The 23,689-nt window shown below is 44.5% G+C and overlaps 1 protein-coding gene across 1 annotated transcript in view; it reads right to left on the bottom strand.

Moving 5' to 3' along the window:
* Window positions 1-23,689, bottom strand: part of tmem67 (transmembrane protein 67) — a 292,510-nt gene that overhangs the window by 257,079 nt on the left and 11,742 nt on the right. Inside the window, exons 2-4 of the mRNA XM_078541238.1 lie at window positions 19,138-19,229; window positions 15,995-16,091; window positions 5,967-6,070 (exon numbers count right to left, since the gene is read on the bottom strand). Coding sequence (XP_078397364.1) covers window positions 5,967-6,070; window positions 15,995-16,091; window positions 19,138-19,229 — 293 coding nt within the window. The remainder of the gene's footprint in view (window positions 1-5,966; window positions 6,071-15,994; window positions 16,092-19,137; window positions 19,230-23,689) is intronic.

Here is a 23,689-nt window from a genome sequence, read left to right as displayed (position 1 = left end):
CTGCTTTCATGCCCTCAAAATGCCTTTATTGAAGTTTAAGATACTGGTATCAGATCAGACCCAGTCTTCTCTCCCTCAAGCTGAATATAAAATTCAATGATATTATGATCATTGCCAACTAGGGGTGCCTTCGCTATAAGTTTATCAATTAATCCTATCTCATTGCACAACACCAGGTCTAGTATAGCCTGCGTGCTGTTCTATTTTAATATCCTATTTTAAACCTTAGGACTGGAACAGACCCACCAATTACCAGATAATCATCAAACTTCTTTCTCTGTAGTAGAGTAAGAACCAATTCCTACAGGGTGAAAAAGGCAGAAAATGCAAAAGTAAAGGAATACCTCCTTCCCCTCACTCACCAAACTCCCAAGTATGCACTCAGTTCCAAAGCTACACTCTTTTGCCCAAGCTGCACTAAAGAACCCTGAATTTATAATAATCTGAAATAGAGCTAGAGAAACCAGATTCAACCAATTAGCTAATTAACTATTCAGCTCTCTCAGCAGAGTGTGTTTACCCTGCCTAAGACTGGAAGAAAGTGTTAGGGGAAAATTAAAAATGCTAAAAGAGAACACTGTAAGAATTTACTGAAGAACACTTAAAATCTCCAGGCAGACATGGCTGCTAAGCATATTAAGAGTTGACGATTACCAGATGAACATTGCACAGCCTTGAGAGTCAGGCTGAAGACACAAGAAGGACATAAAATAGATTACGTGTACTCCCCTCTCACATCGGGAAGGGGCAGATGGTTTAGCTTAGATATGGGAGGACATACAAAGACAAGAGGGGGCTTTGATGAAACACAAACAGCCCTGAGTTGTGAGAACCAAGGTCTTTGCGTATGTGTTTTAATTTTGATTGGATAATATAATTATGTATACACCCTCTAGAATAATCGGTTAGCAAAATCACATGTTTATATACTCAATAGGATAATTTTAACATGGTACCTGTGTGTCAGTCACCGATTGGATATATTCAAATATACTCAAATGTATTGTGATAAGAAAAAGTAGAAAAGTAATGAAATGTAATCAATCTGGGAGTTGGGTCTTCATTCTTAGGAATGATTGCAGCTCCCTTGCATATGCTTGAATAAAACCGGTTAAAGGAAGCCTGAGTCTCTGTGGTCGCTATGTGATCAGGGATTGTAATTTCTCCTCTTCAACTGGCCTATGTGGTAGTTGCAGGATTGGAGGGAATGCCCTCTTCAAAAGAAATAAACTTAGTCTACTTGCACAGTACTTTCCAGTTGATGCTAATTAAGGACTGAGCTAGACTTATGTAAGAACAAGATAAACACATTAAACTCCCCCACTCACCAAACTCCCTAGTATGCACTCAGTTCAAAAGCTGCACTCGTTTGCTATCGCTATAAGTCTTGTGTACTTAACTTTAGTGTTGCAACTATAAACTATTCTAACACTAAACTACTTAATGATTAACATTACAACATTAACAGCATGCATTATCAATCTTCTTGCTACTCCATGTCCCCCCCTTCAAGTCCTTGAAATTGGAGATTTGGGCCATTTGGAGGTCTTGTACGCCTGCCACGTCTCGTTTGCTGTCCAGTTGGGACAGTGGTAGGCTCTAGAGGTTCCTGATCATGGTGGTGGTTTGGAGGGTTGTATCTGGATGTAGGGATGGCTTCATGCACTTCTCTCATTGACAGATGCTACATCACCCTGGTCAGTCTGGTTTGTGTGGCAGATTTGTTGTAGTAAGTGGTGATCATCTCTTTCTGGGCTGCCGCCATTCGGACCCAGCGGCCTTAAAGCCATGGTTCCTCGTCCGATAGGATTGTCACTCTGATGCCAGAGTCTAACTTAAAGTTGGTTAGATGGCCGTTCACTTCTGTTCCAGAAGGAAGAGCCGCATCATCTGATGCCACCCAGAAATAAAGGCTGTGTGTCTTCTGGGTCGGTGGCCTCGACTTCATGGATGGCTCTTGGGTTGCCTGTGTGGTGCTGAGGTTGTGACTGGCACAGTTTACTGAAGTGTCCCTGTCTGTGGCAGTGGAAGCATTTGGCAACACTTGTAGGATATTGGTCCTTCTTGTGACTGTGCTTCGTACTACAGCGCTGGCACGGTCGATCGGCCGTGTGGTTGGGGGATGGCTTACCCTGGCTCGGACAGTCCCTGCGCTTGTGTGGCTTGATGTGGTGGACCAAAGTGTGGCGTCTGCCTCATGAAGCGCCTTCCCCTCTGAGAATGGTCCTATGTTGGTCTCGCAGCTCAGACAGCCTAACTAGCTGGACAGCCTTGTCGAGAGTAAAGTCATCCTAGAGAAGATCAGAGAGTGAATCGTCCATGACATCACCACAATTCTGCCTTAGGTGAGTTCAGATTTCAGATCACTGTATTTGCATCCTTCTGCCATCCAGTAAAGATCATTGATAATGGAATCAACAGGGTTGCTGGACTCTTCTGTTAAATTTGGCGCGTTCCAAGATCTTGTTAGATCTCAGGTTGAAGAAAAGGTCGAAAGATTTTAAAACACCGTCAAATTTAGCAGATGATTCATCTATGGCTTGCCAGGTGATAATATCGTCTGCAATCGGCCCAATGGAATAAAGTAATGTGCTAACTTGTTCTGCCTCTGACTTCGTATTTAATCCTGCAGCAGTGCCAAACCTCAGGAACCTTTTACTCCAGTAACTCCAATTGTGAGATTGGTCAAGGCCATAGGAGAGGCCCATTGTGGTGGCAATGCAGAATTGTGTTCCATCCTTAAAATATTTTAATGTCTGGCTATCCCTTTAAGAGTGAAGGGGATTTCAAGATGGCATCACCGGTATTGATAAAAACGGGGTTTTTGTGAACACTTCGCATTTTTGGCATGAAATTCAGAATAGCAGCAACGGTCCACTGGGGAAGAAGAAGCCTCAAAATGGCTGCGGGTTGGGTTGCTGCTGAGGGTGATTTTAGTCGCGACGGTGTGCTGTGGGCCGGGGACAGGTTGGGAGCGCAGAATTCTCGCTGGCTGGGGGGGAAGCCGAAGAATTGCAGACTCCCATCCTCTATCATAATTAGCGTGGGAATGCCAAAAATTGCAGCCCCACACCCAAAAACACAGATAAACCAATTTATAGCCCAATATCACTGATCTCATCTCCTCCCCCCGTTCCATGTATACTTTCACCCACCTCCAGTATTCCCCCTCCACCTGGACCTCTCCCTCTGGCCTCTTACCTGATCTTTTCATTGAGAACTATCGGCGTGACATCAGCTGTCTCAAATTCTCTGCTCCTCTCACCCACTCTAACCTGTCTCCTTCTGAACTTGCTGCACTTCGCTCTCTTAGGTCCAACCCTGACTTTGTTATCAAACCTGTCGACAAGGGTGGTACTGTTGTTGTCTGGCGTACTGACCTCTACATTGCAGAGGCTGAGTGCCAACTCTCAGACACTTCTTCCTACCTGCCCCTAGACCATGACCCCACCACTGAACATCAAGCCATTGTCACTGATCTCATTTCCTCTGGAAATCTTCCCTCCACAGCTTCCAACCTCATAGTCTCCCAACCATGGACAGCCCGCTTCTACTTTCTTCCCAAAATCCACAAACAGGACTGTCCCGGTGGACCAATTGTGTCAGCCTGTTCCTGCCCCATGGAACTCATTTCTTCCTATCTTCACTCCATTCTGTCACCCCTTGTCCAGTCCCTTCCCACCTACATCCACAATTTCTCTGATGCCCTACGTTATATCAACATTTTCCAGTTCCCTTGCCCTAACCGCCTCCTCTTCACCATGAACGTCCAATGCTTCTACACCTCCATCCCCCTCCAGGATGGTCTGAGGGCTCTCTGCTTCTTCCTCGAACAGAGGCCCGAACAATCCTCATCCACCACCACTCTCCTCCGTCCGGTTGAACTAATTCTCTCACTGAACAATTTCTCCTTTAACTTGTCTCACTTCCTCCAAATAAAAGGTGTGGCTATGGGTACCCACATGGGCCCCAGTTATGCCTGTCTTTTTATGGGGTATGTGGAACATTCCTTGTTCCAGTCCTACTCAGGACCCCTCCCACAATTCTTTTTTTGGTACATCGATGACTGTTTTGGTGCAGCTTCATGCTCTCGTCTGGATCTGGAAAAACTTATCAATTTTGCTTCCAATTTCCATCCCTCTATCACCTTCACATGGTCCATCTCTGACACTTCCCTCCCCTTTCTTGACCTTTCTGTCTCCATTTCTGGTGATAGACTGTCCACCAATATTCATTACAAGCCCACTGACACCCACAGCTACCTCAACTACAGCTCCTCACACCCTGCTTCCTGTAAGGACTCCATCCCATTTTCTCAATTCCTTTGCCTCCATCACATCTGTTCCAATGATGCCATTTTCCAAAATGGCGCTTCTGATGTCTTTCTTCTTCCTTATCTGAAGTTTCCCACCCACAGTGTTTGACAGGGCCCTCAACTGTGTCCGACCCATCTCCCACGCCTCTGCCCTCACAACTTCCTCTCCTTCCCAGAACCATGATAGGGTCCCCCTTGTCCTCACTTTTCGCCCCACCAGCCTCCGTATTCAAAGGATCATCCTCAGCCACTTCTGCCAACGCCAGCATGATGCCACCACCAAGCACATCTTCCCCTCACCCCCCTACCCTGTCAGCATTCCGTAGGGACCATTCCCTCCGGGACAACCTGGTCCACTCCTCCATCACCCCCACACCTCATCCCCTTCCCACAGCACCTTCCCATACAATCGCAGAAGGTGCAACACCTGCCCCTTTACCTCCTCCCCACTCACCATCCAAGGGCCCAAACACCCCTTTCAGGTGAAGCAGTGCTTCACTTGCACCTCCTTCAATTTGGTCTACTATATTCAGTGTTCCCAATGCGGTCTCCTCTACATTGAGAAGACCAAACATAGACTGGGTGACTGCTTTGCGGAACACCTTCAGTCTGTCCGCAAGTATGACCCAGGCCTTCCTTTTGCTTACCATTTCACCACACCATCCTGCTCTCATGCCCACATGTCCGTCCTTGGCCTGCTGCAATGTTCCAGTGAAGGCCAACGCAAACTGGAGGAACAGCACCTCATCTTCCGATTAGGCACTTTACAGCCTTCCAGACTTAACATTGATTTCAGCAACTTCAGACCATGAACTCTCTCCTTTCTCCTCGCCCCCTTTTTGCAAAATTCATTTTTATTTTTTATTCACTCATTTTTATTTTTATTCATTTTTATTTTCATTCATTTATTCATTGTTTTATTCCCCCCCCCCGCCTTTTTATCCCATTTTCAACCCATTTTTATCTCCCACCACCACCCCCTCCCCCCACCCCACCTCCACAAGGGCCATCTGTTACTTGTTAATGTTGTTCTTTTCAGAGTGTTTACCCTTGTCCTGCTATTATCTCTTTCTGCTTTCTTACCTTAATGCCACTTTCAGCACCTTTTTTAGCCCATACCACTACCATTAGCACTCCCGTTGTCCTTTGACATCTTTGGAATCTTTGTCAATCTCTCCTTTGCCTCCGCCTATTACTGGCCTCTTATCCAGCTTCAACTTCTCCATCCCACTTAGACAGTATAAATTTCATCACATTTCTACCTCTCTGTAGCTCTGAAGAAGAGTCATATGGACTCAAAACGTCAACTCTGTTTCTCTCTCCACAGATGCTGTCAGACCTGCTGAGTTTTTCCAGCATTTTCTGTTTTTGTTTCAGATTTCCAGCATCCGCAGCATTTTGCTTTTATTATAGCCCAATATGTTTTACTGAAAAATGTAACTTGAACACAAAACCAGAAATTCTCTTTTGTACTCAACCACCTTTTCAGTAACATCAACAGTTGGCCATTTACTTCCAATATATTCTTTCACAGTCACGACATATCCATTAATTTTCAAGCCATATACTTATAATAAAACATATTAAACTTATATTTCAGATAAAGATTTGCATTATTTATATGCAAAAATAAAATGTTGATAATGATTACGCACTGTTTTGCAGAAGGGTCTGGCGTTGAGAAAGACGGGTTAGACGTATTGCAAGGCTCACATCGTGCTTCAATTAATGGTGCTCCATTAATTCGTCTTTCCACTTAAAAGAAATAAAAACTCCATTCCGCATAAAAAACTTTCATTTCAATATACTCGAGTGTAAATGGTTTGAATCAATCAGACCAAATTCATCCAATTCATTTAAAACACCTAGTTTCTGTCAAAATTGCAGTCAATAGATTAATCACAAATACTTTTTTTTTTATTCATTGGATGTGGGCATCACTGGCTAGGCCAGCATTTATTGCCCATCCCTAATTGCCCTTATTCAGAGTCAACCACATTGCTGTAGGTCTGGGGTCACATGTAGGCCAGACCAGACCAGGTAAGGACAGCAGATCCTTTCCCTAAAGGACATTAGTGAACCAGATGGGTTTTTACAACAATCGACGATGGTTTCATGGTCATCATTACACTTTTAATTCCAGATTTTTATTGAATTCAAATTCCACTAACTGCCATGGCAGGGGATCCGAACCCAGGTCCCCAGACAATTACCCTGGGTTTCTGGATTACTAGTCTAGCAACATTACCACTATGCCATCCCTTACATCTGTATCTGTATCTGTATCCTCATTTCAAAAATACAATATCCCTTAATTGCAATATCCAGAGCTTTAAATGTTGTCAGCAGAAAAGATCTAGTTGGTGTTACTGAACAGCTCTTTTCACCAATACTTTAAATAGCTGCACAGTGCATTAAGGCTGGGCAGACTGAATGGCTTAACAGCTCCTAGTTTGAAACTGTCCAATGGTTCCTAATTCTGATGCTCAACCTCTCCATTCAGTGCATTGTTCAACCTGTTAAAGTTCCAATGAGCAAACTGACAATAATCTACCTATAGACAGAAAAAAATCATCTCTAAAACTTGCACGAGATTTATTTATCTTACAACTATCATTCGTTGAGATTTTGGAGTGAGTGGACTTAGCAACCAGCCACCTTCTAGGTTTAACATTTTTCTGCAAAGCTTGAAACAAAGCTAAGATCAATCGGGATTGGATGGTTATTGCTAGTTTAGTCCTATCTGGACTCAGAAGTCCAGGAATTTGTAATAACAAGTATATTTTGAAAAGGAAATCAAAGACGTAATTTGAATCTCCAAGCATTCAGATTAACCAATTATGGATAAACCCACTCTGTTTGTATCACAATAACAGCAGAATAAAATAAATGTTTTAATGGTTCCATCAAAACTAAGGCTAATTCAGACAGCTGAAAATTATTTTTCCTTCATGACGGGCTTTTATAATGCTATACTATCACACACAACTCTGCTTCATAACATTACATGAGAAATTTCATTCAGTGAACAAAATACAAATTTTTTAAAAACATAGGAAAAAATTACTTATTGAAGCAACACTATGCATGCTACATTATTTTCTGGGGGTGGGCAAACAGTGCTGTGGGGCGCTACGTCCTCGGCTTCCTCATTGAAGAAATCCAAAGCCTGTCCATCTGCAGCCCTTGTTCTTTTAGCTGGTAGCAGTTGTGGGTTTGGAAGATGCTGCCTTGGTGAGTTCCTGCAGTGCATCTTGTAGATGGTACACAGGGCTTTTCGGTGGTGGTGAAGGGATTGTATGTTTCTGAAAAGGGTGCTAATCAAGCAGACTTCTTTGTCCTGGATGGTGTCAAGCTTCTTGAATGTTTTGGGAGCTGCACTCATCCAGGCACGTGAAGAGTATTCTATCACACTTCTGACTTGTGCCTTGTAGATGGTGGACAGGCTTTGGGAGTCAGGAGGTGAGTTAATCGCTGCAGGATTCCTAGCCTTTGACCTGTTCTTGTAGCCACAGTATTTATATGGCTAGTCCAGTTCAGTTTCTGGTCAATGGTATCACAGTATCTTTACAGTGTAGAAGGAGGCCATTCGGCCTATCAAGTCTGCACTGGCTCACTGAAAGAGCATTCCACCTAGTCCCATTCCTATCCTCGTAACCTTGCACATTCTCTCTTTTCAGGTAGCAATCAAATTCCCTTTTGAATACCTCGATCAAACCTACCTCCACCACCTTTTCAGGAAATTTATTCCAGACTCCAACCACCCTCTGGGTGAAAAAAAATTTCCTCACATCACACTTACTCCCTTTGCCAATTATTTTGAATCAGTGCCCTCTAGTTCTTGATGTTCTCTTGAGTGGGAACAGTTTCTCACTATTTACCCCTCAGGATCTTAAATACCTCTATCAAGTCTCCTCTCAGCCTTCTTTTCGCCAAGGAAAACAATCCCAACCTCTCCAAACTATCCTCATAGCTACAGTACTTCATCCTGGGAATCATTCTTGTGAATCTCCTCTATACTCTCCCCAATGCCTTCATGTCCTTCCTCAAGTATGGCACCCAGAACTGGAAGCAGTAATTCAGATGAGGCCTAACTAGTGTCTTATACAAGTTCAACATGACTTCCTTACTCTTGTACTCAATGCCCCTACTAATAAAGCCTAAGATACTATATGCTTTATTAACTGCTCTCACAACATGCCCTGCCACCTTCAATGGCCTATGTATGTATGTACTGAAGCCCTTCTGTTCCTGCATCTCCTTCAGAGGCTCTCCATTTATTTTATACTGTCTCACCATATCTTTCCTGGCACAACGAATCACCTCACACTTCTCGGCATTGAACTGCATCTGCCACTGTGTCTTCCCAATCCACCAACACGTCTATGTCCTTACGAAGTTCAAGACTATCCCCATCACAGTTGATAACATTTCCAATCTTCATATCATCTGCAAATTTTGAAATCATGCCCTGCACAGCACAGTCTAGGTTATTAATATATATCAGGAAGAGCAAGGGTCCCAACAATGAGATCTGAGGAACTCCACTACAAACCTACCTCCAATATGAAAGACAACCATTTATCACTACTCTCTGTTTCCTGTCACTCAGCCAATTCCTTATCCAAGTTCCTACTTTCACTTTTAATCCATGACCTAGAATTTTGCTCACAAGTCTGCTGTGTGGCAGTTTTCAGCTGTTAGTTAAAATTGAGTTTTATAGATAAGGGCCTGGCATTTCCTTTAGATTTTACTGGTGTTTTCAGCACAATTCACCCAAAATCAGCCAGACTAGTGCAAAAGATTGAGAAATTTCAAGTGCAAATTGAGCTTCCACAATCTTTTGTGCTGGATCAAAAAGAATGAAACCAGACGGACCACCCAGCACCGACCTAGGCACAAGAAACGACAACGGCAAACCCAACCCTGTCAACCCTGCAAAGTCCTCCTTATGAAAATCTGGGGGCTTGTGTCAAAATAGGGAGAGCTGTCCCACAGACTAGTCATGCAACAGCCTGACACAGTCATACTCACAGAATCAAACCTTACAGATCATGTCCCAGACACCAACATCACTATCCCTGGGTATGTCCTATCCCACTGCCAGTGCCAGATTCCACGAGTATGACTGTGTCAGGCTGTTGCATGACTAGTCTGTGAGACAGCACTCCCACTGCCAGTGGGACAGGACATATCCAGCAGAGATCGCAACACAGTGGTACACGGTCGGGAGGGAGTTGCCCTGGGCATCCTCAACATCTAGGAGCCCTCAACATCGACTCTGGCTCCCATGAAGTCTCATGGCATCAGGGCAAACATGGGCAAGGAAAGCTCCTGCTAATTACCACGTACTGCACCCTCCCGTGCCTGCTCGGCTAATGAATCAGTACTCCTCCATGTTGAACACCACTTGGAGGGAGCACTGAGGGTGGCAAGGGCAGAAAAGTATTCTGTGTGGGGGACTTCAAGGTCCATCACCAAGATGGCTTGGTAGCACCACCACAGACCGAGCTGACCGAGTTCTAAAGGACATAGCTGTTAGACTGCGACTGCAGCAGGTGGTGAAGGAACCAACAAGAGGGAAAAACATGCTTGACCTCATCCTCACCAACCTGCCTTCCACAGATGCATTTGTCCATTACGGTATCAGTAGGAGTGACCACCGCACAGTCCTTGTGGAGACGAAGTCCAGTCTTCACATTGAGGATACCCTCCATCGTGTTGTGTGGCACTACCACTGAGCTAAATGGGTTAGATTTCAGACAGATTTACAAACTCAAGGCTGGGCATCCACAAGGTGCTGTGGGCTATCAGCAGTAGCAGAATTGTACTCAACCACAATCTGTAACCTCATGGCCTGGCATATCCCCCATTCTGCCATTACCACCAAGCCAGGGGATCAACCCTGGTTCAATGAAGAGTGTAGGAGGGCATGCCAGGAGCAGCACCAGGCATACCTAAATATGAGGTGTCAATCTGGTTAAGCTACAACACAGGACTACTTGCATGCCAAACAACATAAGCAGCAAATGATAGACAGAGCTAAGTCATTCTACAACCAACGGATCAGAACTAAGCTCTGCAGTCTGCCACATCCAGTCATGAATGACGGTGGACAATTAAACAACTCTCTGGAGGAGGCTCCACAAATATCCCCATCCTCAATGATGGAGGAGCCCAGTGTATCAATGCAAAAGAAAAAGCTGAGGCATTTGCAAGAATCTTCAGCCAGAAGTGCCAAGTGCATCTTGGCCTCAGAGTTCCCCAGCATCAGAGGTACCATTCTTCAGCCAGTTCAATTCACTCCACATTGTATCAAGAAACTGCTGAAACTCTTTCGAGTTATCAACAGTCACAGATTGCAACTCTTTCGAGTACAATCACAGTTCTTGGTTTCCAGGAGTGGGACATGAACCCACAACCCTCTGATTCAAAGGCGAGGGTGCTATGAACTGAGCCACAGCTGACACCTCAAGAAACTGCTGAAGGCACTGGATAGAAAATGCATTAATCAGCAGAAAGGACCTCCCACCAGCACTATTTAAAGGGCTTATGAACTACTTACAGGTTAATTGCAGAGGCCTCCTTCTCCACTATCACAGGTGCCAGTCTTCAGATAATTCGATTCACTCCACGTGATATCAAGAAATGGCTGAAGGTACTGGATACTGCAAAGGCTATGGGCCCTGACAATATTCCAGCAATAGTACTGAAGACGTGCTCCAGAACTTGCTGTGCCCCCTAGCCAAGCTGTTCCAGAACAGCCAGAAAACTGACATATACCCAGCAATGTGGAAAATTGCCTAGGTATGTCCTGCACACAAAAAGCAGGACAAACCCAATCTGGCCAATTACTGCCCCATCAGTTTACTTTCAATCATCAGTAAAGTGATGGAAGGGGGTCATCAACAGTGCTATCAAGCAGCACTTGCTTAGCAATAACCTGCTCACTTTCACTCAGTTTGGGTTCACCAGGGTCACTCAGCTGCTGACCTCATTACGCCCTTGATTCAAACATGGACAAAAGAGCTGGAGTCCAGAGGTGAGGTGAGAGTGACTGCCCTTGACATCAAGGCAACAATTGACTGAGAATATTTTCACAAGTGACCACAAGCTTGTTCAAACTCTTCTGAGTTATCAACAGTCACAGATTGCAACTCTTTCGAGTACAATCACAGTTCTTGGTTTCCGGGAGTGGGACATGAACCCACAACCCTCTGGTTCAAAGGCAAGGGTGCTATGAACTGAGCCACAGCTGACACCTCCAACAATTGACTGAGTGTGGCATCAAGGAGCCCTAGCAAAACTGAAGTCAATAGGAATCAGGAGGAAAATTCTCCACTGGTTGGAGTAATTCCTAGCGCAAAGGAAGGTGGTTGTGGTTGTTGGAAATCAATCATCTCAGTTCCAGGACATCCTGCAGAAGTTCCTCAGGGTAGTGTCTTAGGCCCAACCATCTTCAGCTGCTTCATCAATGACCTTCCTCCCATCATAAGGTCAGAAGTGGGAATGTTTGCTGATGATTGCACAATGTTCAGCACCATTCGCGACTCCTCAGATACAGAAGCAGTCCATGTCTAAATTCAGAAAGGCCTGGACAATATCCAGGCTTGGGTTGATGTTACAATCCCAGCTGAGGTTACCCCTGGACAAGCCTTATCCCAGAGTGGAACCCAGTTTGAAAGATCCCAACTTTTATCTTTTATTGTTTAGATACGTGTAGAGTGGCTACTAAACAGAGGCACAGGGGTCAGCTGATGAGCTTTTAACAAAAGAATAAAACATTTATTCAAGAAGAAAAGATGGGGCAGAATTTTTACCTTAGCGGATGGGTGCACGCCCAACCCGCTCAAATGTAAAATGACGCACGTTGAGGTTGGGCAAGCGTCCCGACGTCAACGCGTAGTTGTGCGATTTTTCAGCTGGTGGGAATCGGCAGCGCGTCTGCTGACAATTAAAAGGCCTGTTAAGGCTATTAACAAGGTAATTGAAACAAATATTTCACTGCCCGTTAAACTTTATGTTTGGTGGACAGGCAAAAAGGCCAAGTGACCTTTGCACTTTTTTGGAAGCCTCATCCACGGGCGGGATGAGATTTTCAACATAAAATAAAAATGAAATAAATTTTTTTTAATTTCATTTATAAAATATCCCTACTCATGTGACAGAGCACATGAGTGGGGACATGTTTTATAACATTTTTAAAATATTTAGTATTTTTTTGATAAATCTTCATCTCCCTGCGGCAGCTCTGTGCCTCAGGGAGATTTTGAAGCGTGCATGCACAAAGTTTGTGCTTGCCCCGCTCGCCCTCCTTCCCCCACCACCCTCCACACCTCCACTACCAGCCCCCCGCCCCCTCTCAGGCAGTGCTGAGGCAGTGTTGCTGCTCGCATTTCATGCTGGGTAGGCCTTAATTGGCCCGCCAGTGTGAAATCATGGTCCAGCCCTGATCATGGGTGGCGGTAGGCTTCCCGCTGCCCCCGCCCGACAAGGGCAAAATTCTGCCCATGAACTATATTACAATACTCCTTCATCCACAACTATATCTTTACAGATGTATACAGATTTGTAAAGATAACACAAGTAACAAAAACTATCTTATACTCTAATGTACACAGCAAGCACACAGCCATGTAAATCTATGGCACCCTGTGGTCAGACACAACACACTCTGAAATCAAGTGACGGATGCCACCTCGACCAGATGCTAGGGAGCTCACCTCAACTCCCCCCAGACACTTGTCACACCGTGAACCAACTAGTCTCACTGAATTCCGTTCTTCACACGAGGGTTTCCAATTTCAACTCTCCAATACCTTGCCTTGGAATCTTCTCCCAAACCGATGCTTTCTCTCAGACTCCTTCCGCAAGGGTTCACCTCCAGAGTTTCAAACTCTCCTTTTGATGTTCCTCTTCCCTGGGTCACCACATGCATTCAAGATGTCTTCTACACATTCTGTCTCTCTGACCCAGCTGTCAACAGTACACCACTGCTTCACATGCCCATAGCAAAGAGTTACAGACCTTCAGTTGTCTCTTTGGATCATCTTGCCTCTTGCAAGCTGTTCTCGCTTTAAATTTGCTTTCTGCAGCTTTTGTCTCTTTAAATATAAAGCAAGGAGCCTTTCTCTCTGCCCCTCACTCTTAACTTCACTTAACAGGACCTTTTTCAGGTTCCTTGCCTTCCTTTGACTAGAAGGTCTTCTTTGGACTTTCCCCTCTTCTACTCCCCTGGATTTTTGGGGTTTTTCTTTACCTTGGGACTGGCTATCTGTCCCCTTAGCTCCAGTCTCTCCTGGCAGCAACTTTCAAAATCAACTGCACTCAAACAACTTGCAAAATAACCTCCATTTCTCTTCTTCTGCGTGTGTCTGTGGGAGGGACCTGCCTCTCTAGGCCCCTGTTGCTAGGCAACAGTACAGTCCTTCGACCTTTATATGTTTACCTTCCTTTCATTGGAGTCGTAAAGCTCCTCATTAGAAATGCAAGCACCTTTTTAAAGTGAAATTAAAAGTGAAACTAAAACTCCATTTGACCTCTCTTAACACACAGGTACAGAAATACAGATCAAACTTAAACTTTAGAGCTAAAACTCATTCCTAACACCCACAAATACCAATATAACTTACTTAAACTATCTCTATTTCCCAAAAGCCGACAAGTATCAAGTAACATTTGCGCCACACAGGTGCCAGGCAATGACAATCTCCAACGAGAGAGAATCTAACCATTGCCCCTTGACATTCAATGGCATTGTCATAACTGAATCCCCATTATCAACATCCTGGGGGTTACCATTGACCAGAATCTGAACTGGACCAGCCATGTAAGTACAAGAGGAGGTCAGAGGCTGGGAATTCTGCAGTGAGTAACTCACCTCCTGACTCACCAAAGCCTGTCCACCATCTACACGACACAAAGTCAGGAATGTGATGGAATACTCTCCACTTGCCTATGTGAGTGCAGGTCAAATAACACTCAAGAAGCACAACACCATCCAGGGAAAAGCAGCCCGCTTGATTGGTTCCCCGTCCACCATCTTAAATATTCACTCCCTCCAACACCAACACACAGTGGCAGCAATGTGTACCATCTATAAGATGCACTGCGGCAACTCACCAAGAATTCTTCAACAGACCTTTCAAACATGCAACCTCTGCCACCTAGAAGGACAAGAGCAGTAGATGCATGAGAACACCACCACCTGCAAGTTACCCTCCAAGTCACACACCATCCTGATTTGGAAATATGGGCTGCATCTTACCTATGTCAGATAGGCTGGGCAGGAGTGGGTGGGGTCGGGCACGGAGCCAATCACCACCCGTGATCGGCTGGACGCGCCATTTTACGTGACTCACGGCCAGTAGCACTCAGCGCTACCTGTGCGGGCGGGGGAGGAGGGAGAGTTGGGGCCTGCACTCTTTCACGCACGTGTGCGAAAGAGCGCAGCAATCTCCTTGAGGCACGGAACTGCCTCAAGGAGGTTAAGTTTGATAGTAAAGCTTTTTAATAAAGAAGGAAAAAAATGATTTAAAAATGTCCCATCATGTGACAATGTCACATGAGCTGGGACATTTTGTGAGTTGTGCAAAATTTAATTAATTATTTTATAAAACCTTCAGGAAACCTCATCCCGCCCATGGATGAGGTTTCCTGAAAAACACGAAGGCTTGAGCTCTTCGCCTGTCTGCCAACCTTAAGGACGGGCAGCATTACTAACAAGTTTAATTGTTTTTTTAATAGCCTTAATAGGCCGTTGACATTTGGCGGGCGCACAGCCGCCTCCGGTGCGTGCCTGCCGAGCGAAATATCTAAATGACGCGCGATGACATCAGGACGCACGTCATTTTGCGTGTCGGCGTGTTGGTCCCGCTCCCGCATGCTGATGGCAATATTCTGGCCTATATCACCGTTCCACCTTATTGCTGGGTCAAAATCCTGGAACTCTGTTCCTAACAGCACTGTAGATATTCCTACAACACATGGACTGCGGTGTTCAAGAAGGCCACCACCTTCTCAAGGGCAGTTAGGGATGGATAATAAATGCTGGCTTGGCCAGCAACACCCACATCCCATGAACGAATAAAAAAAAGTTAGGATTACTATAGGGTCCCCGCTCTCCTGCCCCATCGAATGCACCCTACTGCCCAAACTCACTTTCAGGGTGGTGCAAGCGGGGGGGTGGGTATGCTACAGGGAGAGCCATTAAATTCTGCCCATATACTGGTTGAACACTAAGATTTTGGCATTTGTGGGTTCACAGTGTCTAAGAGCTCTAGGTGAAATCATTTTGAGCGGTTACAAAGAAAATGTGTTTGAAACAACAGCAGAAAAGCTGCCCAAAATACAGTACTAACTGGGAGCCCCACTCATTTCTAAATGACGATTTGTGTGGGGTGTAAAGAGTCCACAGTTGTGCAGAATATGATTTTGTTTGAAGACAAGATTGGTGCTTCACATTCCTCCAAGTCTCATCTATGTGACGAATAGCTGCTGGTGCCAACATTGGGATTTTAGAGCTACTGGAGTTCGATTTCATGACAATTAGCGCAATGTTCTGCAAATTGTTTTTTATAAAGAAAAAAAGATAAATCATGTTTTAGTTCATAATATTAGCACATATTACCTTGTAGGAAAAAACATCTTTGATTCACAGGACCACTGTGCAGTACATACCCAGAATGTAACCCGTTGGACACCGACATTTTCCCTGATTATCTATAATGGCACCAGGAGGACATCTAATACAGCTCCATCCATCTTGGGTGACTACCTTGAAAACAAAGAGTTATAATAAAATATGTTTTAAAGATTATACAGCAATATTTGGAAAATATGAACAAGCAGTGATAATGCATTTGTGCAATCTAAAGATTAGGTCATATGCTCTTAAGATTCTTCCTTAAACCTCTCCGCATTGCCACCTCTCCTTTCCTTTAGGACACTTTTTAAAGCCTGTAGGGGGCAAAAATGCACTCTGTAACAGCCATTTTTGTGGGTGCTATAAGGCCTATTCAGCTATCAAAAAGGCCTCTGACTCATAGACGTCTACAGCACAGAAGGAGGCCATTCAGCCCATCGTGTCCACACCGGTCAACAAAGATCTGACTACACTAATCCCATTTCCCAGCGCTTGGCCCATAGCCCTGGAGGCTATGGCAATGCAAGTGGATATCTAAATACTTCCTAAATGTTATGAGAGTTTCTGACTCAACCACCTTTCAGGCAGTGAGTTCCAGGCTCCCAAAGGGTGAAAATATTTCTCCTTAACTCCCCTCTTAGCCTTCTACCACTTACCTTAAATCTATGCCCCCCGGTTATTGACCCCTCTACTAATGGAAAAAATGCCTTCCTATCCACCCTATCTATTCCCCTCATAATCTTATACACCTCTATCAGGTCCCCTCTCAACCTTTGTTGCTCCCAAGGAAAACAACCCCAGCCTATTCAATCTTTCCTCATAGCTCAGACCCTCCAGCCCAGGCAGCATCCTGGTAAATCTCCTCTGCACCCTCTCCAGAGCATTCACATCCTTCCCATAATGTGGTGACCAGAACTGCATGCAGTAGTCCAGTTGTGGCCTAACCAGCGTTTTATATAGTTCCAGCATAACCACCCTGCTCTTGTGTTCTACGCCACAGCTAATAAAGGCAAGTATCGTATATGCCTTCTTAACCACCTCATCTACCTGCCCTGCTACCTTCTGTGCATATGCACACCAAGGTCCCTCTGATCTTCAGTACTTTCCAGGGTCCTACCATTCACAGTGTAACCCCTTGCCTTGTTAGCCCTCCCCAAGTGCATTACCTCACATTTTTCCAGGTTGAATTCCATTAGCCACTGCTCTGCCCACCTGACCAGTCCATTGATATCCTCCTGCAGTTTACGGTTATCCTCCTCATTATTTACCACCCTACCAATTTTCATGTCTTCCGCGAACTTCTTGATCATACCCCCTACATTTAAGTCCAAATCATTTATGCACATCACAAACAGCAAGGGCCCCAGCACCGAGCCCTGCGGAACCCCACTGGAAACAGACTTCCAGTCACAGAAACATCCCTCTACCATCACCCTCTGCTTCCTGCCTCTCAGCTAATTTTGGGTACAACATGCCACTTTGCCTTGGATCCCATGTGCTCTTATTTTCTTGACCAGTCTGCCATGAGGGACCTTATCAAAAGCCTTGCTAAAGTTCATGTAGACCATATCAAATGCATTACCCTTATCAACATTCGATCAAATTTGTCAAACACAGCCTTCCCTTAACAAATCTATGCTGACTATCCCTGATTAATCCATGTCTCTCCAAATGCAGATATTCTGTCCCTCAGAATTCTCTCTTGTAACTTCCCCACCACTGAGGTCAGACTGACTGGCCTGTAAATTCCTGGTTTATCCCTTCCTCCCTTTTTTAATAATGGGACAATGTTAGCAGTCATGCAGTCCTCTGGCACCTCAACTGTGGCCAGAGAGGATTTGAAAATTACTGCCAGGGCCCCTGAAATCTCTTCCCTTGCCTCCCTCAACAGCCTGGGATACATCTCATCCGGGCCTGTGGATTTATCCACTTTTAAGGCTGCTAAACCCGCTAGTACCTCCTCTCTCTCGATGTCAATTTCCCCTAATATTTCAGTCCTCCACCTTGATGTCTATATCTCATCGTCCTTTTCCATGGTGAAGACCGACACAAAGTATTCATTGAGGACTGCACCCACGTCTTCTGGGTCCACACACAGGTTACCTCTATGGTCCCTAATTGGTCCTACTCTTTCTCTAGTTATTCTCTTGCTCTTTATATATTTCAAAAACCCATTTGGGTTTTCCTTTATTCTATCCACCAATGGTTTCTCATGCACTCTCTTAGTTTTCCTAATTTCCTTTTTAAGTTCCCCTCTGCACTTTTTATACTCCTCTAAGCACTCTGCCGTATTGAGCCCTTGGTATTTGCCATAAGCTTCTCTTTTTTTTAATAATAGGATAATAATCTCTTCAATAGGAAATGTGGCCAGATGCCATATTCATAAAGGGGTTTGTATGTGCACACCTGACGATTGTCAGCATCATACAGAGCGGACAAATCACAACATCATGCTGATTTGACTCCAGCACTGTCATTTTGAAGCTCCATGTTCAAGCCTTCACCCGCTCTTAAAGTCACACAGTTCAAAATGCATTAATCAGCATGAAAGACCTTCGCCATTTAAAGGGTTTATGAACTCCTTACAGATTAATTGCAGAGGCCTCCTTCTCCACTACCATAGATGCCAGTCTTCAGACAATTCGATTCACTCCACATGATATAAAGGAACAGCTGAAGATGCTGGATACAGCTAAGGCTATAGGCCTGACAACATTCCAGATATAGTAGTGAAGAGTTGTGCTCCAAAACTAGCTACCCCCTTGATCATGCAGTTCCAGTACAGCTCCAACACTGGCAACTACTTGACAATGTGGAAAATTGTCCAAACATGTCCTGTCAGAACAAGGAGGACAAACCCAACCTGGCCAATTAGCCCCCATCAGTAAACTCTCGATCATCAGTAAAATGATGGAAGGTGTTGTTGACAGTGCCATCAAGCAGCACTTACTCAGCAATAACTCTTCACCGATGCTGTTTGGATTCTGCCACTCAGCTTCAGATCTCATTATGGCCTTGGTCCAAACATGGACTAAACAGCTGAATTCAAGAGGTGAGACTAACTGCACTTGACATCAAGGCAGCATTTGACAGAGTGTGACATCAAGAAGCCCTAGCAAAATTGAAAATTAGTACAATGTATCATTGTTCAGATAAAGTACAAAAGCAATTCACTTACTGAATATATAGCAGGACATTTTTTACATTTAATGGAAGGACCACCGTTGTTAGAAATTAATTTGTAACCAGGCAGACACATACATGATGTACCTGAAAGAAGAAAATTATGATTTTGAGTCAAATCAAAATCCACTTACAAGTCAAACTTTTGTGGCATTGTTTATGGTTGTCAAGGTCCAGTTTGCTCTTCAGGTGAAGATGAGTTAGAGGACAGTGGATACCTGAAGTACAATGCCCAATGATATTTCAGTCCCCATTTTAAAGTTACATATTCTCTCTGTTTTTATAATATTTTAATTTTATATTATTATTTATTGAAAAACTTTGGGCAATTTGGGAGCTGAGAAGTAGAGTTGGTTGAAACATAGTCAGAATTTTCGGCTCAGTGCATGGAGGCGGGGCCCTCAGGGAGATTTCTACGCTCTTCCACACGCATGCATGAAAGATCGTAGGCCCCAACTCAGGGAACCTCCCCCTCCGCCCGCACAGAGAGCGCTCAGCACTTCCGGGCGCACGTCACGCTGGGTGGGCCTTAATTGGCCCACCCACGTAAAATGGCGGCATGGACCCGATCGGGGGCACCAATCAGGTCCATGCCCGCCCCCGCACAACCCCGCAATAGGGGGAAAATTCTCCCCATAGAAGTTTCTGTATGATACAGGCCAAGGGGCTGGGGTCCCAAATCTGAGGTGCTACAGTGCTACTACTAGCATGACAATTTTATATGGGCAGTTTTCGTTGCCAATGTGAAGATGGAAATTATAACAGGAAAATGCTGACAAAAAGATGTGGCAATGGAGAGATTTTGCATACAATTACTTTGTATGCAATTAATTTGTATACATTTTGAATATAATTGTATATAAATGTGTACACTTCAGCCATGCTCAGGCATAGATTATTAATTTATTTGTCTACTTGAGTTCCTGTTGCATTGCACAGGGAGGTGGGAGGGTGTCAAGATGATGGTGGTGTTTAGGCGAAGTGGACAATAAGGCAGGATCAGGCTTGCAGTTGTAATTCAGTTCCTATTTTAAAGTAACTCACTCCTAATTCTTATATTTCAATGATACATTTCTATTTCCACATTCAAAATTAGAAACTACCTAAGCAATGTTGTCACACTGTAATTACACTCTTCCACCATTGATGACAGTGCCAGCTCCTCTGACCCTACAACCCTTCTTCAAAGTTTGACATTTTATGCACCCCACTGTCCATTCACCCCACTATTTGAGGTAGAGCCTTCAACCATCTTGGTTCTCCTCACTGTAGATCTTAATCTTTCTCCACTTTTAAAAAACTTCTCAAAGCCCATCTCGCCAATGAGGCTTTTGGCAGAGCAATTTTCATGGTTATTTTTAAGGTGCTAGTCAAATTTCACAATTTGTCATGGTAGGAACTGAATTTGTGACTTCTGGGTAGCTAGCCTACTACCATCACCAATAGGTGAATCTAGGAAATGCATTCCTTACACTGAAAGTCTAGAAAAGTAATCTGTTACAATCTTTAGATAAATTTTGAAACAGCTCCCTTAAGTTACGTAACTTTCTTCTAAAATCACAGCATTTACAGTAGACTAGTTTAGGGTATTTACAGTAGACTAGTTCAGGATACAGAACTTTAGTGATTCTTACTGGACTAATCATGTGGAGATGTGAGTTCAAATTCACGTTACCAGGTAAATCCGGAATAAAAAGCTAGTCACTTGGTAGTACAGAACTTCAGTATTGCTGAAAAAAAAGGCAAGTTCTGAAGCTTTTCGTTTTGCACTCATCAGGACAATTTGCAAGAATACCAAATGTAAAGGAAACAACAATTAATACTGCACGAGAAGAGACTGATCAGCAAGTAAACTCTGACTGGTGGAGGCATTGCCATGAAGAATGAACCAGTTAACTGAAACCTGATAGTTAACTGCCAAGCTTTATCTAATTTAAACCAAGCAGGTTAACCATGATTGGTCAAGGCATTGACCTGGGAATAAACCAGGGAATCACTGTTGCCTATTATGTTTAGCTGAAGAGAGCACAATGTGTGCACATGTTCCTTTTGTCTGCAAAGGACAGAACCCTGGTATACAAAGAACAAAGAAAAGTACAGCACTGGAATAGGCCCTTCGACCCTCCAAGCCTGGGCCGATCATATTGCCCATCAACTAAAACATTTTGCACTTCCGGGGTCCATATCCCTCTATTCCCATCCTATTCATGTATTTGTCAAGCTGCCTCTTAAACACCACTATCGTACCTGCTTCCACCACCTCCTCTGGCAGCGAATTCCAGACACTTACTACCCTCCGCGTAAAAAACTTGCCCCGCACATCTTCTCTATAGTTTTCTCCTCTCACCTTAAATCTATGTCCCCTAGTAATTGACTCTTCCACCCTGGGAAAAAGCTTCTGACTATCTACTCTGTCCATGCCACTCATAATTTTGTAAACTTCTATCAAGTCGCCCCTCAATCTCCGTCGCTCTAATGAGAACAATCCGAGTTTCTCCAACCTCTCCTCATAGCTAATAACCTCCAGACCAGGCAGCATGCTGGTAAACCTCCTCTGCACCCTCTCCAGCGCCTCCATATCCTTCTGGTAATGTGGTGACCAGAATTGCATGCAATATTCCAAGCGTGGCCTAACCAAGGTTCTATACAGCTGCAGCATGACTTCCCAGCTTTTATACTCAATACCCCTGCCAATGAAGGCAAGCATGCCATATGCCTTCCTGACTACCTTATCCACCTGCGTTGCCACTTTCAGTGACCTGTGGATCTGTACACCCAGATCCCTCTGCCCGTTGATGCACTTAAGGGTTCTGCCATTTACTGTATAATTCCTGCCTGTATTAGACCTTCCAAAATGCATTACCTCGCATTTGTCCGGATTAAACTCCATCTGCCATTTCTCCGCCCAAGTCTCCAACTGATCTATATCCCGTTGTATCCTTTGACAATCCTCTTCACTATCTGCAACTCCTCCAACCTTAGTGTTGTCTGCAAACTTGCTAATTAGTCCAGTTACATTTTCCTCCAAATCATTTATGTATACTACAAACAGCAAAGGTCCCAGCACTGATCCCTGCGGAACTCCATAGTCACAGCTCTCCATTCAGAAAAGCAACCTTCCATTGCTACCCTCTGTCTTCTATGACCAAGCCAATTCTGTATCCATCTTGTCAGCTCACCTCTGATCCCGTGCGACTTTACCTTCTGTACCAGTCTGCCATGAGGGACCTTGTCAAAAGCCTTACTGAAATCCATGTATATAACATCCACTGCCCTTCCATCGTCGATCATCTTTGTCACTTCCTCGAAAAACTCGATCAAATTAGTGAGACACGACCTTCCCTTCACAAAACCATGCTGCCTCTCACTAATACGCCCATTTGCTTCCAAATGGCAGCAAATCCTGTCACGAAGAATCTTCTCCAGTAATTTCCCTACCACTGACGTAAGGCTCACCGGCCTGTAATTTCCTGGATTATCCCCACTACCCTTCTTAAACAATGGAACAACATTGGCCATTCTCCAGTCCTCTGGGACCTCACCCGCAGCCAGTGAGGATACAAAGATTTCTGTCAAGGCCCCAGCAATCTCCTCCCTTGCCTCCCTCAGTACTCTGGGGTAGATCCCATCTGGCCCTGGGGACTTATCCACCTTAATATTCTTCAAGACGCCTAACACCTCTTTTTTGACTCAACATGATCCAGGCTATCTACACACTCTTCCCGAGACAAATCGACCGCTAAGTCCTTGTCTTTGGTGAATACTGATGAGAAGTATTCATTTAGTATCTCTCCCATTTCTTCTGGATCCATACACAGATTCCCACCTCTGTCCCTGAACATATGAACATACATAGCTTCTAGCACATGTAAGTAAGACACATCGCAAGCCTGACCAATCTTAAATTGGTTGTCAGTGTAATTCTTAGCACACTCAGGATTGTCGAGCAAATGTTGCCCAACCGTGGAATCACATCTAATGTTAGACACTACATTTTGAGTTTTGCAAGCACGGGCTGGTTGGGTACAGTCAGTACTTTGCCTGCTGCAAACAGCCAAAGGGACATGCTTTTTTAAAATTTAATTTACGGGATGTGGGCATCACTGGCTAGGCCAGCATTTATTGCCCATCTCTAACTGCCCTTGAGAAGATGGTGGTGAGCTGCCTCCTTGAACCACTGCTGTCCCTGTGGTGTAGGTACACCCACAGTGCTGTTAGGGGGGGGTGTGGAGTTCCAGGATTTTGACCCAACGACAGTGAAGGAACAGTGATATATTTCCAAGTCAGGATAGTGAGAGGCTTGGAGGGGAACTTTCAGGTGGTGGTGTTCCCATGTGTCTGCTGCCCCTGTCCTTCTAGATGGTGGCAGTCATGGGTTTGCAAAGTGCTGTCTAAGGAGCCTTGGTGAGTTTCTGCAATGTATCTTGTAGATGGTACACATGGCTGCCACTGTGCATCTGTGGCAGAGGGAGTGAATGTTCGTGGGAGAGGTGTCAATCAAGCGGGCTGATTGGTCCTGGATGATGTCAAGTTTCTTAAGTGTTGTT

This window comes from Cetorhinus maximus, chromosome 4, assembly GCF_964194155.1.
Source record: "Cetorhinus maximus chromosome 4, sCetMax3.hap1.1, whole genome shotgun sequence".
NCBI classification, from domain to species: domain Eukaryota; kingdom Metazoa; phylum Chordata; class Chondrichthyes; order Lamniformes; family Cetorhinidae; genus Cetorhinus; species Cetorhinus maximus.
This window is presented reverse-complemented; position numbering and strand designations above follow the sequence as displayed.